General features: G+C 44.0%; 1 protein-coding gene across 1 annotated transcript in view; it reads left to right on the forward strand.

The window, feature by feature from the left end:
* The window catches only part of LOC142260522 (uncharacterized), a 200,817-nt gene extending 185,794 nt beyond the window's left edge, over positions 1 to 15,023 (forward strand). The window contains exons 11-15 of the mRNA XM_075331970.1: positions 9,016 to 9,110; positions 9,240 to 9,419; positions 9,501 to 9,624; positions 9,704 to 9,817; positions 12,183 to 15,023. Coding sequence (XP_075188085.1) covers positions 9,016 to 9,110; positions 9,240 to 9,419; positions 9,501 to 9,624; positions 9,704 to 9,817; positions 12,183 to 14,479 — 2,810 coding nt within the window. The 3' untranslated portion in view covers positions 14,480 to 15,023. The remainder of the gene's footprint in view (positions 1 to 9,015; positions 9,111 to 9,239; positions 9,420 to 9,500; positions 9,625 to 9,703; positions 9,818 to 12,182) is intronic.
* Positions 15,024 to 16,316: the final 1,293 nt, after the last annotated feature.

The following is a 16,316-nucleotide window of genomic DNA, read 5'->3' on the forward strand; positions in this document are numbered from 1 at the left end:
TATCTCTGAAGGTACGAGACACCTGACTGAGGAGAGAAAACAAGCAGTCCAAAATCTCTCCTTACCCAGGTCCCACCGGCAACTGCGCACCTTTTTGGGCTTAGTGTCATACTGCAGGCCTTGGATAAGGTCTGCCTCGCAAATGATGCAACCCCTCTATGATTGTCTGTCATCTGACCCCTTTGACCTCACTCAGGAAGCTATTGACTCCTTTCATTCCCTTAAACTACTCATTGTATCGGCCCCGGCCCTGGGTATTCCAAATTACGATCAACCATTTTTCTTGTTTTGCACAGAACAGGGAGGGCATGCGACAGCCGTCCTCACACAGCAACATGGTGACAAACAAAGACCAATAGCTTACTACTCAGCGCGATTGGACCCAGTTGTCAGAGGGTCACCCACATGTGTCCGTGCTGTAGCGGCTGCTGCAGTACTGCTAGGGAAAGCTTGCTAGATCACATTGACATTTCCCTTAACAATTTACTCCCCGCATGACATCCATGCTATACTTGTGCAAGTCCAACCGAAACACCTGTCTATGGCCAGACAGCTCAGACTTGAATGTGCCCTTCTGATTCCTGAGTATGTCACCCTCAAGAGGTGCAATGTTCTGAATCCAGCCACCCTTTTGCCAGTAGATTCAGAAAAGGGGGAATTGGTGACAAGTGAGGATGAATACTTTGACACAATACTTTGACATGGCGCACGAGCATGGCTGCATAGAGCTGATGAGTCAGGAGACTGCAGGTTTTCCACATGTCTATGATACACCTATTACTAATGCAGATTTTGAGTTTTTTGTAGATGGCTCCAGATACCACCTGGATGGGAGATTCTACACTGGATATGCAGTAGTATCCTCGCATGAGGTAATCCGAGCTGAACCACTCCCGCCGCACATGTCCGCGCAGGAGGCGGAGCTAACAGCGCTCATTGAGGCGTGTAGAGCGGGGTCAGGTAGGAAAATTAATGTTTATTCAGACTCAAAGTATGGATTTGGGATCTGTCATGATTTTGGCCCTATCTGGAGAAGTAGAGCTTTTCTTACGTCAGCTGGTAAGCCTATTAAAAATGCAGAATTGGTAAAACGGTTAATGGAGGCACTAATGTTACCAGTCCAGGTTGGCATCATTAAGGTGAAAGCACACACAAAAGGTGACTCACTGGAGGTAGCGGGCAATAGAAGGGCGGATGCAGCTGCGAAAGCAGCGGCAAAGAGGCCTAGGGATCAGAGGATAGTGGCAGGGAGCCAGCAAGTCCCAGCCACAGTGAGTCTGGATGTCCTGAAATCCCTCCAGCATCAGGCTGCCCAAACAGAGAAGGAACACTGGGGGAAAATGGGAGCTGGGCTGAACTCGAATGGAGTATGGGAAAGTAAGGATAGGTTGTGTTTACCAAGGTCCCTGTTCCCTATGATGGCACAAGCAACACATGGCCCCACTCACGCCTCAAAAAGTCACATGTGTAACTAGGTGAATGCCTTCTGGATCGCTCCTGGCTTCAGTTACGTAGCCTCCAAACATGTACAATCCTGCATTATCTGCGCACAACACAACCCAGGTAAAACAGTAAAAGTCCCTAAGAAAGCAACACCCAAACCGCTCTATCCGTTTCAACGACTGCAAATAGACTACATACAACTACCCAAGGTAGGAGTGTATGAATACGTCCTGGTATGTGTAGATCTCTTCTCAGGATGGGTTGAGGCCTATCCAGTAAAATGTGAAAATGCTAAAACAACTGCAGAAAAACTGATGAAGGAACTAGTCTGTCGGTATGGCATCCCAGAAGCCATAGAAAGTGACAGGGGTACACACTTCACTGGAGAAATAATGAGGGACATTATGCAGGCCCTGGGAATAGAGCAGGCATTCCATACCCCTTATCATCCACAGAGCAGTGGAAAAGTAGAGAGATTAAACGGGACACTTAAACTAAAAATTCAAAAGGCCATGGCAGACACAGGAAAGAATTGGGTAGAGTGCGTATCCCTGGCACTCTTTTCAGTCAGACACACTCCATATAGAAAGACAGGCTTGTCTCCTTTTGAAGTCCTTTTTGGTAGTGCCCCAAAAACAGGTCTCTACTTTCCACAAGTGTTACAGATGCAACACGGCACTATGACAGCCTACGTCCAGGCCTTACAGGAAAGACTTAATGTGGTGCATAAACATGTCTTTTCATCCATTCCAGATCCCAATGCAAGTGCAGCTGTGCATCAGCTGAATCCAGGTGATTGGGTGGTCGTGCGCAGACACGTGAGAAGGAGCCTAGATCCACGCTTTGATGGCCCATTCCAAGTCCAGCTGACCACATCCACCTCAGTGAAACTTGAGGGAAAGCCCACCTGGATCCACGCCAGTCACTGTAAAAAGGTCACTCCACCGGCAGAATGACAGTCTTGCTAATTATCCTGCTAGGTGTAGCAGGGTTGCTGCGCCAAACAAAAACACTGAGCGAACTTTTAACTACGGACTGGGATAATAAACTCATTCGCCACCATATTTCTCTTACTGAGGACATGGAAGGAGAAAAGCCAAAAGACTGTTGGATCTGCACACACAGTCCTATTTCTTCAAAGACTATGCCTTATTTAGCCTTACCTCTGGAACCACAGGAGGTGTTGATATCAGACTGTATGTACAATGAAACCTGGACTCTATCGATATTCTGGTGAAAAGATGTATTTGCCACCTTGACTATAGCTGGAAAGGTCACTAATCCCTGGTTCCAGCTAAATATCACACAGCCTAGGGGACAGTCGTGGTGGATGGAATACAATCCGGACATTGAGGGTGTAGTTACCAAAGTAAAGACTAAGATCCCTCATTCAGGCCCCATTACCTACGATGGATTATGGTTCAGTCTTCAATATAATGATGTTGCTATCTGTGGAAAAGACAATGATTGTTTCCGTGTGTTTGTGTCTATGTGTGTATCTACATACATAGTCACCAGTTTTTGTCTGTTCTCCTATTATACGTATATATGTATATATATGGATGATTCCAGCAAAGACTCCTGGTGGGGAAATACATTTTCTTTTATATTTTTTTTTTTTTTTTGGACATTTTTCTTGGACATTTTCTTTTATGAATCCAGCTAATTGGTTTAAGGGCATAGCAGGTTGGATTTCTGGCATTATACAAACCTGTATGCAAATATTGTTATTCTGTCTATTGCTTTATATAGCTGTAAAAGCATTGATATATGCGTTAGCTAAACTATTGAATAATGTATGTTCTAAGAGTTTCAGTATTGAACCCTCTGTAGTTTACTACGGACCCCAAATGGCCTCTGCTGACCGGGAGTAGGTGTCCACACTGAGGGTGGATGGGTGAAGTCTTAGGAAGACCCCTCATGGGTACTAGGCCCATGAGCCAGCAGCTCCTGTTTGGACGCCTACTGACCCTGTAGTGAAGGTTATACCATTTACAAAAGGAGGAAATTGATATAGAAGGGTTAAATGGTATAACCTATTTCTTTATTAAAGATATTTTATTTCATTAGTAAGTAGTTCATAGTCAGAGCCTTCGGAATAAGAGACAAGATCAAGGATTATTATTGTTTCTAAATGTTCTTCTTATCTTCTTCTTATCTCATATGCATGACTCTACATTTCTGTTTTGCTGAAACTTAAAGGTCATATGAGCAACTTGTAAATTTCCAGCTAGAAGCTTTATTTGCAATATCACATTGATCTGTAAATGGTATAAATAAACTGTACGTTAAATAAACAGAAGAAATTGATCATGCTCACATGGATGCTGGTCTTTTCTCTCCGAGCGCTCGATCTTGATTAGGTCTGAAGAGGCCAAATTGAGAAGACCTCACTGGTGATCCCATAAGCTGACTTGTGACAAAACAGAACAGCTACAACACCAGTAAGGGGTTAACTTTCAATTCCCAGCTGGGGGTGTGTTCAGGGGCTGGTTGCTAGGAAGCAGGGCAGAGAGAGAGAGGAAGAGGAGAGTCTGGAGGAAGAAGTTGAAGTGTGTGGAAGGGAGCAGAGGGGCTCTCGTGTGAGACAGGTCCTGAGGAGTGCAGTAGCTGAAAGCGGGGGAGAAAGGAGTACCGTGGGTCGGCCTGAAAATCATCCAGAGAGAAGGGTGGCTGAGTACGGAGATCCCGGTATCCGAGCACACAAGGGGAACTAGGTCCCCAGTACAGGCAGCAGATCATCCAGAGCTGCTTAACCTACAGGTGGGGGGGGTACTTCATGCCCTCACCACGACTACACAGAGCTTGAGCCAAGCAGCAATCACCAGGCCCATAAGGGGACAGGGCCAGAAGCCATCCCACCAAGGCCACGCTGCCGGCAGACGAGCCAGAGAGAGGGGAGCAGGGTGGTAACAGCTTCCCTGGAGGGGTCCTACCACGCTTCAAGCAAAGGATCCTCCTAAAACAGAAAGAGTGCAAGGAAGGCGAGTGGACAGCTACCCTCAGAACGGCCTCCTGGAATTCCTGGTTCAACCTGGTTATCACAGTGTCGCCCGGGCATCTCACCGTGACCTCCAAACAGTGAGTAAACACGTTGAAAGACTTCTTGGACTGTGTTTGAGTCATTCTGCGACCTGTGGTCCCACACACATACACCGGGGCCTGGGGCTTGCCTCACTCTCAGGGGGCTAATATACTGACTGCACCCACCATCAGCCCCAGGCATCCCTTAATCTGCAGTGGCGGTCCCCGCTGACCGCAATACTGAGAGTGGCGTCACGACAATCCTAAAAGAAGGTTCACTACCTGTGACCAGACTGTTCCATCCACGTGGAGTCCCTGAAGGTACTGCACCGACACATACTAGCGGGGCTTCACAAGAGCACAGTTGAGATTGTTTAACACATGCTTGTGTAACGCGGGGACGGCACACCAGGCAAAATAGTGGCGGATGGGAACACTGTATCATGGGGCAGCCATAGCCTAGAGATCATGGAAACACTGTGTTCCCACAAGCCTAAATGGCTACATCTCCATGGCTAGCAATTTGGCAATGTGTGAGTTTAGGTTTTATGCCTGTGGGTGCGTGGCTGTGTATTTACGCTTCCTTTCCAAGTTCTTAGGCATGGACAACTGGACACTTCGCTGGGAAAAGGAAGTGGATGTAGTTGATGTTTGCTGTGTTAGTGCAATCACAGGTTGTGGGCAGGATGCATGAGAGTCTGTTTCCTGGGCAGCAGATTGTGAAGGACGTAGCACAGGTGACATGGCAGTGGTTTGACCCGGAGACATAAATTTGGTACCCTGGTGTTCTGCCCACCTACTGTCTGTCTGCAGTTGCCAACATCTTCTCTGCTCTATAATTGAAACTTAACCTTTCCAAAACTGAACTACTTCTATTCTCTACATCTTCTAACCTCCCTAAACCTGAGATCTCCCTCTCTGTGTGTGGTGCCACGATAACTCGTAGGCAGCAGGTTCGCTGTCTGGGGATTATGCTCGACACCAATCTTTCCTTCACCTCCTGTATACAATCTCTTGCCCGCTCCTCTCGCTTGCACCTCAAGAACATCTCTAAAATCAGCCCCTTTCTTACCATGGAGACTACAAAAACCCTCACTGTGGCCCTGATCCACTCCTGCCTTGAATACTACAATTCTCTATTAATTAGTCTTCCCCTAACTAGACTCTCTCCTTTTACAGTCCATCCTTCATGCGGCAGCCAGGGTCACCTACCTGGCTATCCATTACGCGGATGCTTCTGCTCTGTGCCACTCATTGCACTGGCTGCCAATATATCACAGGATACAATTCAAATTGTTTGTTCTCACCCACAAAGTTCTCCACAGTGCGGCACCTCCCCTACATCTCCACCCTCATCTCTGTCTATCACCCTGTCCATTCTCTACACTCTGCAAACGACGTTCGACTAACATCCACACTAAGCCAAACCTCTCACTTCCGGATCCAAGACTTCTCCCGAGCTGCACCAATCCTCTGGAATGCTCTGACCCAAGAAACCAAGACGAACCACAACTTACTCAGCTTCAGACGTTCCCTAAAACACAGCTCTTTAGGGTGGCCTATCACACTCCCTAATCAAATTAAATTCAGTCTATCCACAACTTCTCACAACATAACTCTCCATCAAACTCCACCGCACCGAAAAGCATCTCAAAGAATGGCTGACTGGTTCAGGCAGCCTTTATCTATCCGCCATATCTTTGAGATAGCTGGATTGTCATTGGAAATGAGCACCCGTACCTTGTCCCACCTCCCCACCACCTCATGTAGATGTAAGCTCTCATGAGCAGGGTTGTTTTTGCTATAATTATTGTATTTTCTGGGGTGCTTCGCTGCTATGTGGTTCCACATACTAGTGGTGGTCCGGTTACGTTTGACCTGTGCTCTGCTCAACTTGGTATGGCAGATGCTACAGATTACAATTTTTTTCTCTGAAGGACTTTCAGAAAAAACGTCCAGACAGCGGCTGAACGCCCTCTTTCCCTGACTTGGACCACAGTGGGGGTGCTCTTCGGAACAGTTGACCCAGTTCTCACTCTGGGCAAACCACTACCCCTCAGTGCCTGTGTTGGTGCTACATATCCATTTTCCTCTGTGTTGCTGTGGTGGCTATGCATGTCAACGGTACAGGTCAGATCAGTGGACTCATCATGGACCACCTCGTCTTCTATCTCATCCTCCTTCGCAGTTGAGATTGTAGGCTGCTCTGACTCTGCTCTGCGCTGGCAACTGTGTCTCATCATCATCAGTCTCCACCTCTGGAAACAGTAAATCAGGTTCCTCAAAGTGGCTTTCTTCTGGCCGTAGGTTCTAAAATACTCAACTCACACCACCTCCTCTCATCCCTCTTCAATGCTGCACGGTGAGAGGCCAGAGCCAACCAAAGGATACATACAAAAAAGATCCACAGAGTGGCCAAGCTTGGGGTCATATGTCTCCTGTAACTAATGATGAGGGGGAAGGAATGAGGACCAGGTTGAGGATTTGAAGGACCAGCCTTCTGTTTATTCACAGTAGACTATGTGGTCGTAGAAAATTTGTTGCTGCTTGAGAAATGTGAAGAGGCCTTATTGTCTGCCATTCAAGATAGAATCTGCAGTCGCTCTTCTGGTTTACACACACGTTTACATTCCAGACTTGGAAATTTGAGGAGGAGGAGGGTAAAGCCCAATGCTACAATGGGCGCATTGTAAACTGCTATGGAATATGTATTCCACTATCTGAGTCTCATTGAGGGAGGCACCGCCCAAATGTATAAGTAAGAGCAGTCCCTCCAAAATGTACGTTACTGGGCCACCTCAGGGCCCTCACCAAAGTCCGGGTTCTTGACACCTGCAGCCCCTCTGAAAATTTGAATTTAGTGCTACAGAATGACATAAAGGAGGAGGGGGGTGGAGAGTAAAGGCCAATGATTAGGGATGATCGAATACCAAAAGGAAGTGAAGACTCCGTCCTCGTCGGGTGAATTACTGGGCTGCGTGAAGCTACTTCCCAGCCTAGGGTCCGCGTACCGCGTCGTGCCCTGGCCCCTGCCCGGTTGTAGTACAAGGCCTCTTTGGCAGTACCATGCCCCTTGCCACTACGCCCTGTGACCGGGGTTCCAGCTCCTTCTTGCCAGGCCAACGTCTGGCACCTGAGACAGGTGCAGGAGCCCAGCTCCGCAGCGTGACCTCTCACTGTCACGGCTGAACTTCAACTCTCTCCACACTAACTGACACTTCTGGCCCTCCTTCTACCATCCCTCCATCTGGGTGGCCCTATTCCCCTCAGGCTGCCCAATGGGTGTTTGGTGGGTGTGGTGCAGAGTGTTCCCCAGGATTTGTGTATACCTGTTGTTAGCAACACCAAATGGACAGGACCCGTAACCAAGGAGGAGCGGGTACCATGCAGAAGGGCAGATTGCACGGCACCCTTGTGACGACCTGATAGGCAAGGGGGTCAAAGTAACACCACAACAAGGGTGAGGTTAAACAACATCAGATGTGTTCATTGGCTGGAAAACAGGCGCCAGCAAGTCAGAAATGAAAATGAAAGTATCGGAGCGGATGTTGTTTTATTCGTCGGATACCGAATGTCGCGAATAGCTTGTTATTCGTCAGATACCGAATAGTGGCGAATACATTCGCTCATCCCTACCAACGATACAATGGGCGCATTGTAAACTATGAAGGATTTTTTTTGTTTTGTTTTTTTTCTTTAAATGACTTAGTTTTTAATTTTACCATAAAATCTACTGGAAATTAAGTAAAAATTCAAAGTGCGGTGAATTGGTGAAAAAAAAATCCATCTTTTTTTTAATTGTTTTTATGCCATTCACGATGTGCTGGAAGTGAGCGGTCAGCGTGATTCTCCAGGTCAGTGTGATTACGGCAATATCAGACTTCCACATTTCTTATTATCTCAGTGGTGACTAGAGATGAGCGGACCCGTGGACGTTCGGCTTCTGCTGGTCCAGCTGAACATTTGTAAAGATCGGTTCTGGACTTGGACTTGACCTGGACTTTATTTGAAGTCACTGATTGGCAGTTCGGGTCTCCGCCCACATGCAGCCATAAACAGATCACTTCCGGGGGAGGGCGGGTTTTTTCAGTTTTATTTTTTGGAGCACAATACATCTGATCACAGAGTGGTTTCCATACGTGAAGCCCCCGAACTCCAAACCTGAAATTTACTATCTTGGAGAAGTCTGAGTTTGTACCAAACACCGAACTCCAGGTTCACTCATCTCTAGTGAATAAAAATCAGACTTTTGTAAAAAAAAAAAACATTAAAAAATCGGTTTGTGTCTCTGTCTCCATTTTCCGACATCGGAGTTGAATGTGGACTTGTTTTTTGCTTGATGAGCTGACGTTTTCATTGATACCATTTTAGGTGCAATACTTTTATGGGTCAGTTTTGCAACTTCATTTCATGTTGAAATTTTTTTTCCTACCCAAATGATATCTTCCCTCCATTATTATCTCCATTAATTTTACATATGGGCTCATCTCCTTCCCATTCAGGTCCTTATAATATCAGATCCTTTCAGTGATATTATTCTGTTTTCAGAAAATTTCCTGTCCAGGATGGAGATGGACAGGGACACGATGGCGGAGAGGATATTACACCTCACCCTAGAGATCCTCTTCCGGCTTACTGGAGAGGTGAGAGATTCTGATGACGTCACATTACATCATTCTTATCTATGGGAATAACAGATGGACAGAACTGGAGAGGTGAGGACTCTGGAAATGTCTGTAGTGAGATTTATTACTGTGTCTCTCCATAACCAGGATTACACAGTAGTGAAGAAGACCTCTAGTGAGCGCTGTCAGGCCCCTGTGTCTGAGGGATGGGGAAGACCCCTGAGCCCAATCACGGGGCCTCCACCTCACCCCCCGATACATGAGGACATCAATGACCAGAAGATCCTAGAACTCACCTACAAGATGATTGAGCTGCTGACTGGAGAGGTGACACTGCTGGGAATGCTGGGACATTATACAGTAACGCTATGAAGGGATCGGGGGTGACGGTATCATTGTATGTGTCAGGTTCCTATAAGGTGTCAGGACGTCACCGTCTATTTTTCCATGGAGGAGTGGGAGTATTTAGAAGGACACAAAGATCTGTACAAGGACGTCATGATGGAGGCTCCCCAGCCCCTCACATCACCAGGTAATAGGACTAAATACACACGGCCTAGAATTATCTGTATGTAAGGAATGAATTCAGTCCCTGTATGTGTCTCCTCCAGGTCTATCCAGTAAGAGGACAACACCAGAGAGATGTCCCCGTCCTCTTCTCCCACAGGACTGTAAACAAGAAGATCCCGATGTTCCTCAGGATGTGTTTCCTCCAGATCTATCCAGTAAGAGATATCTACTCATGTACTTTCTGCACTAATTTTGTGTTTATATTTTTAGGCTTTCTTCTCTGTTTTTTTTTTTTCAACTGTATTGTCTTTCCTTCTGTTTGTTTCTAGTGTCTTCTCTATGTTGTTATGATGGCAACTCAAACCTGCAGAGGGTTCATAAATACCGTTTCCTTGAAAAGTAAACATAGTCCAAAAATAACACTTAGCACAATTTTATGGGATTTTTGAAGAATGCTTGAAATATAAGCCCTACTCCATAAATAAGCCTTAGTTACAGTCAGGGCCAGCGTTGGCAGGAGTCAAACTGCGCAAATTCTCAAGACTCCACTCTCTTAAAGACCTCGTCAGTTGTATTCTGAGGTTGATTGTTTAAGGACCTTTGGTGGCTTCAAAGTCATGTGACATGATGTAACCAAAGGTCTCTTAATTGCAGGAGTCTAAATGAACTGAACAGGACACAGGCTGGCATGCAGAACTGGCATCAGGGGAAAGGGAGAGCAAACTGGGCAATTGCACACGGCCCCCTTTCTCCCAGGGGCCCCAGTGTTTATATACCAATTATAGGACTGCTTAAGGACCATTTTGACATCATGTCATGTGACCAAAGGTCTCAACTGGAGGAGTCTAGAGCTGAAGAGGAGACAGGCTGGTGTGTGTGTGTGTGTGTGTGTGTGTGTGTGTGTGTGTGTGTGTGTGTCTGTGTGTGTGTGTTCACAACAATTTTAACCAGCTTTGCCAAAATGGGCAGAGCTTGGCCAGAAGAAGGGTGTGATGCCACCGCTTCTCTAATTCATAACAAACTGCGATGTTCCCTATGCCAGAAATCTCACTCCAGTCCCTGACGTCATTTTTCAGTGTACATCACCGGTCTTGATGAATTTGAACCCTAATGTTTATCTGTACAGGCTGCAAGACCCTGCTACCTGCTTTGGTTACAAAGCCTAAGGATAGGCCATCAGCGTTACAGTGCCAGACAACCCAGTTGAATTTCCAGCATCTGTCTTTATTTTATTTTCGTCTCCAAAAATAACCTCTTTGAAATTGTCTATGTTGTGGATCAATGTTTCAAGGAGATGTTTGCAGGTTTTGCGAGCTGTCATGGCAGCGTCAGGATCTGTTGAAATGATAGACTCTGGTACTTTGCATGTTAATTTCTCTGCTGTCTGTGAGCAGCGCAGGGAGACGCAGGCATCAAACCACATGCTTGGGCAGGCTAGTAAGAGTTATTCTCTTCTGGGTTGCTTGTTAATGTCTGTGATCACATGCTGTAGAGGAGAAAGTATTGTTTGCTCCCGTTCTGTATATGTTGGCTGGACTATTTCATTAATGCCAGCTATAGTTTACCTATACTGATCTGGTAAGGTGTTGTGATCCAGATTTATGGGTGTTTTTTGTGCATTATTACTATGAGCTGTTGTGGTGTTAACCCTTGTTGTCATTTTTGTTGCTGCCTTTCTGCTCTTGCTTTTCTCCTTAGCCTCTCGCTGTTTATTTTTGTGAGTTTGCAATGTGTCCCATCTGTTTTAATCTGTATTTCCATCATAATCCTGCCCCTTCCTTCCCTTGGGGATCACAGATTAGATCTAGTCAGGAGACTAGTAATGCACCAGACTCCGGCATCTCCATCTTCAGGGGTAATCCAGAGGTTAGGAATAACTTAGGGTCCTCTATAGTGAGGGACAGTATAGGAGCCCCCTATCCCTCATTATCCTGCAGTCACATTGTGACAATCAATCAGATTATTTACTGTAGCACATTCCAGAGAACTGGTGCTAGGAATGGGAGAGACAAATTAACGAAGATGTAACTCTTAAGGCCGCTTTACACACAACGATATTGCTAGCGATCTTGTTAGCGATGTAACATGAACAGATCGTTGCTACGATTTGCCGAGATCGCTCATAGGTCATTTTGTAGCGGTCACATGTACCCATCTCACAAACGACGCTACATCGTTCAGCGAGATATTGTTTGACCAAGGCGGTCATGTGGTTGTTGTTCGCCATTAGAAGGGTGTCAAACGTAGCAAAATGTCCAAACGACGAACAATATTTTGAAACTGAACATCGTGTCAACGATCAACGTTTTTCGCTATTTTTACGATCGTTCGGAGTCGCACATAGGTGTCACATGCAATGACGTCGTTAACGATGTCGGAAGTGCGTCATGAAAACCGTGCCCTCGGCGACATATCGTCAGATAAATCGGCCCGTGTAAAGGGGCCTTTAGATCTCGATATTGGACAACAGATTCAGAATAATTTTTTCCCTAATTTAATTTCTGATGTTATGGTTTAAAAAAATAAATGTACTTTCAAGATAATATCATTAAAAATTAATAACTTTGTGCTTATTTTTAGCAGATGACTGTAATGGGAGTTCAGATGGATCTCTAATATCTTCCGAATTTATAACAGATGGTGAAAGTATCCCACATGATACATATGAAGAGTATACTGTTGTCCCAGATATAAATCCAGTCCTTCCTCGGAAAGCTCTATCATCTGAGTTTTTCAAACAAGCCCAAAATTCCCATTTATCACAGAATTGTAAGCAGAATAAAAGTTACAGAAGGAATGTGGAATATGAAATGGATGAAACGGTTCCTACAAGGGAGAAGCCATTTTCATGTTTAAAATGTGGGAAATGTTTTACCAGGAAATCACATCTTGTTGACCATCAAAAATATCACACTGGGAAGAAGCCATTTTCATGTCAAGAATGTGGGAAATGTTTTATTCAGAAATCATATCTTGTTAGACATCAAAAAATTCACACAGGTGAAAAGCCATTTTCATGTTCAGAGTGTGAGAAATGTTTTATTTGGAAATCAGAACTTGTTGAGCATCAAAGATGCCACACAGGAGAGAAGCCATTTTCATGTTCAGAATGTGGAAATTGTTTTATTCAGAAATCAAACCTTGTTAAACATCAAAAAATTCACACAGGTGAGAAGCCATTTTCATGTTCAGAGTGTGAGAAATGTTTTATTTGGAAATCAGAACTTGTTGAGCATCAAAGATGTCACACAGGAGAGAAGCCATATTCATGTTCAGAGTGTGGGAAATGTTTTATTCAAAAATCACACCTTGTTAGACATCATAAAATTCACACAGGGGACAAGCCATTTTCATGTCCAAAATGTGGACAATGTTTTACTAGTAAATCAAATCTTTTTAGACATCATAAAATTCACACAGGGGAGAAGCCATTTTCATGTTCAGAATGTGGACAATGTTTTATTGCGAAATCAAATCTTGTTTTGCATCAGAGATCTCACACAGGGGAGAAGCTATTTTCATGTTCAGAGTGTGAGAAATGTTTTATTCGGAAATCAGAACTTGTTGAGCATCAAAGATGTCACACAGGAGAGAAGCCATTTTCATGTTCAGAATGTGGAAATTGTTTTATTCAGAAATCACACCTTGTTAGACATCATAAAATTCACACAGGGGACAAGCCATTTTCATGTTCAAAATGTGGACAATGTTTTTCTAGTAAATCAAATCTTTTTAGACATCATAAAATTCACAGAGGGGAGAAGCCATTTTCATGTTCAGAATGTGGGAAATGTTTTATTGCGAAATCAGATCTTGTTGTGCATCAAAGATCACACACAGGAGAGAAGCCTTTTTCATGTTCAGAATGTGGGAAATGTTTTATTGCGAAATCAAATCTTGTTGTGCATCAAAGATCACACACAGGAGAGAAGCCGTTTTCATGTTCAGAATGTGGGAAATGTTTTATTCAGAAATCAGATCTTGTTGTGCATCAAAGATCACACACAGGAGAGAAGCCGTTTTTATGTTCAAAATGTGGACAATGTTTTTCTAGTAAATCAAATCTTTTTAGACATCATAAAATTCACAGAGGGGAGAAGCCATTTTCATGTTCAGAATGTGGGAAATGTTTTATTGCGAAATCAGATCTTGTTGTGCATCAAAGATCACACACAGGAGAGAAGCCTTTTTCATGTTCAGAATGTGGGAAATGTTTTATTGCGAAATCAAATCTTGTTGTGCATCAAAGATCACACACAGGAGAGAAGCCGTTTTCATGTTCAGAATGTGGGAAATGTTTTATTCAGAAATCAGATCTTGTTGTGCATCAAAGATCACACACAGGAGAGAAGCCGTTTTCATGTTCAGAATGTGGAAAATATTTTATCCAGAAATCATATCTTGTTAAGCATCAAAGATCTCACACAGGGGAGAAGCCGTTCTCATGTTCAAAATGTGGACAATGTTTTTCTAGTAAATCAAATCTTTTTAGACATCATAAAATTCACACAGGGGAGAAGCGATTTTCATGTTCAGAATGTGGGAAATGTTTTATTGAGAAATCAGATCTTGTTGTGCATCAAAGATCTCACACAAGGGAGAAGCCATTTTCATGTTCAGAATGTGGGAAATGTTTAATTGAGAAATCAGATCTTGTTGTGCATCAAAGATCTCACACAAGGGAGAAGCCATTTTCATGTTCAGAATGTGGGAAATGTTTTATTGAGAAATCAGATCTTGTTGTGCATCAAAGATCTCACACAAGGGAGAAGCCATTTTCATGTTCAGAATGTGGGAAATGTTTTACTAGTAAATCAGGTCTTGTTAAACATGTGAAGAAGCCGCACAGGGAAGGAACCTTGTCATGTTGTGAATAATTGAAATGTTTAACTGGTAAATCAAGTCTTGCCGACCATCAGAAAACCAACAGAGCGGAGCAGCCATTCTTGCTTTCAGAATTTGCCAAATGTTTTTAAGACTAATCAGTTCCTGTTGTCCGATGAGTCACACAGGAGAAGCCATCATGATATACTATAATTCAAAGGGTTTTATAAAAATATTGGCTACAATTGCTCAAGTAAGAATTTGTGAGGAAAAGGTCCATTTTATTTATTTTTAAACTTATTGTATTTTTTGGACCATAAGACATACCTAGGTTTTGAAGCAATAATATAGGGGAAAAGATTGACACAAAAAATGTGGTCATCACGCACTGTTATGGGGGGGATCTGCTGCTGACACTGTTACTGGGATAAAATCCCCCAATTCTGTACTGATGTCACCCATCCTGGGCCCCTTACAGGTACTGTTGATGTGTCTCCCATCCTTGTGTATACTGTATATCCATCCTGGTATATATATTGCCCATCTTTATCCCATCCTGGTATATATGATTCTTGTCATAGTATATATGTCCCCATTCTTGTACAGTTAGGTCCAGAAATATTTGGACAGTGACACAATTTTCGCGAGTTGGGCTCTGCATGCCACCACATTGGATTTGAAATGAAACCTCTACAACAGAATTCAAGTGCAGATTGTAACGTTTAATTTGAAGGTTTGAACAAAAATATCTGATAGAAATTGTAGGAATTGTACACATTTCTTTACAAACACTCCACATTTTAGGAGGTCAAAAGTAATTGGACAAATAAACCAAACCCAAACAAAATATTTTTATTTTCAATATTTTGTTGCGAATCCTTTGGAGGCAATCACTGCCTTAAGTCTGGAACCCATGGACATCACCAAACGCTGGGTTTCCTCCTTCTTAATGCTTTGCCAGGCCTTTACAGCCGCAGCCTTCAGGTCTTGCTTGTTTGTGGGTCTTTCCGTCTTAAGTCTGGATTTGAGCAAGTGAAATGCATGCTCAATTGGGTTAAGATCTGGTGATTGACTTGGCCATTGCAGAATGTTCTACTTTTTTGCACTCATGAACTCCTGGGTAGCTTTGGCTGTATGCTTGGGGTCATTGTCCATCTGTACTATGAAGCGCCGTCCGATCAACTTTGCGGCATTTGGCTGAATCTGGGCTGAAAGTATATCCCTGTACACTTCAGAATTCATCCGGCTACTCTTGTCTGCTGTTATGTCATCGATAAACACAAGTGACCCAGTGCCATTGAAAGCCATGCATGCCCATGCCATCACGTTGCCTCCACCATGTTTTACAGAGGATGTGGTGTGCCTTGGATCATGTGCCGTTCCCTTTCTTCTCCAAACTTTTTTCTTCCCATCATTCTGGTACAGGTTGATCTTTGTCTCATCTGTCCATAGAATACTTTTCCAGAACTGAGCTGGCTTCATGAGGTGTTTTTCAGCAAATTTAACTCTGGCCTGTCTATTTTTGGAATTGATGAATGGTTTGCATCTAGATGTGAACCCTTTGTATTTACTTTCATGGAGTCTTCTCTTTACTGTTGACTTAGAGACAGATACACCTACTTCACTGAGAGTGTTCTGGACTTCAGTTGATGTTGTGAACGGGTTCTTCTTCACCAAAGAAAGTATGCGGCGATCAGCCACCACTGTTGTCATCAGTGGAACCCAGGCCTTTTTGAGTTCCCAAGCTCACCAGTCAATTCCTTTTTTCTCAGAATGTACCCGACTGTTGATTTTGCTACTCCAAGCATGTCTGCTATCTCTCTGATGGATTTTTTCTTTTTTTTCAGCCTCAGGATGTTCTGCTTCACCTCATTTGAGAGTTCCTTAGAC

Source organism: Anomaloglossus baeobatrachus, unplaced genomic scaffold (assembly GCF_048569485.1).
Source record: "Anomaloglossus baeobatrachus isolate aAnoBae1 unplaced genomic scaffold, aAnoBae1.hap1 Scaffold_118, whole genome shotgun sequence".
Lineage (NCBI taxonomy): Eukaryota > Metazoa > Chordata > Amphibia > Anura > Aromobatidae > Anomaloglossus > Anomaloglossus baeobatrachus.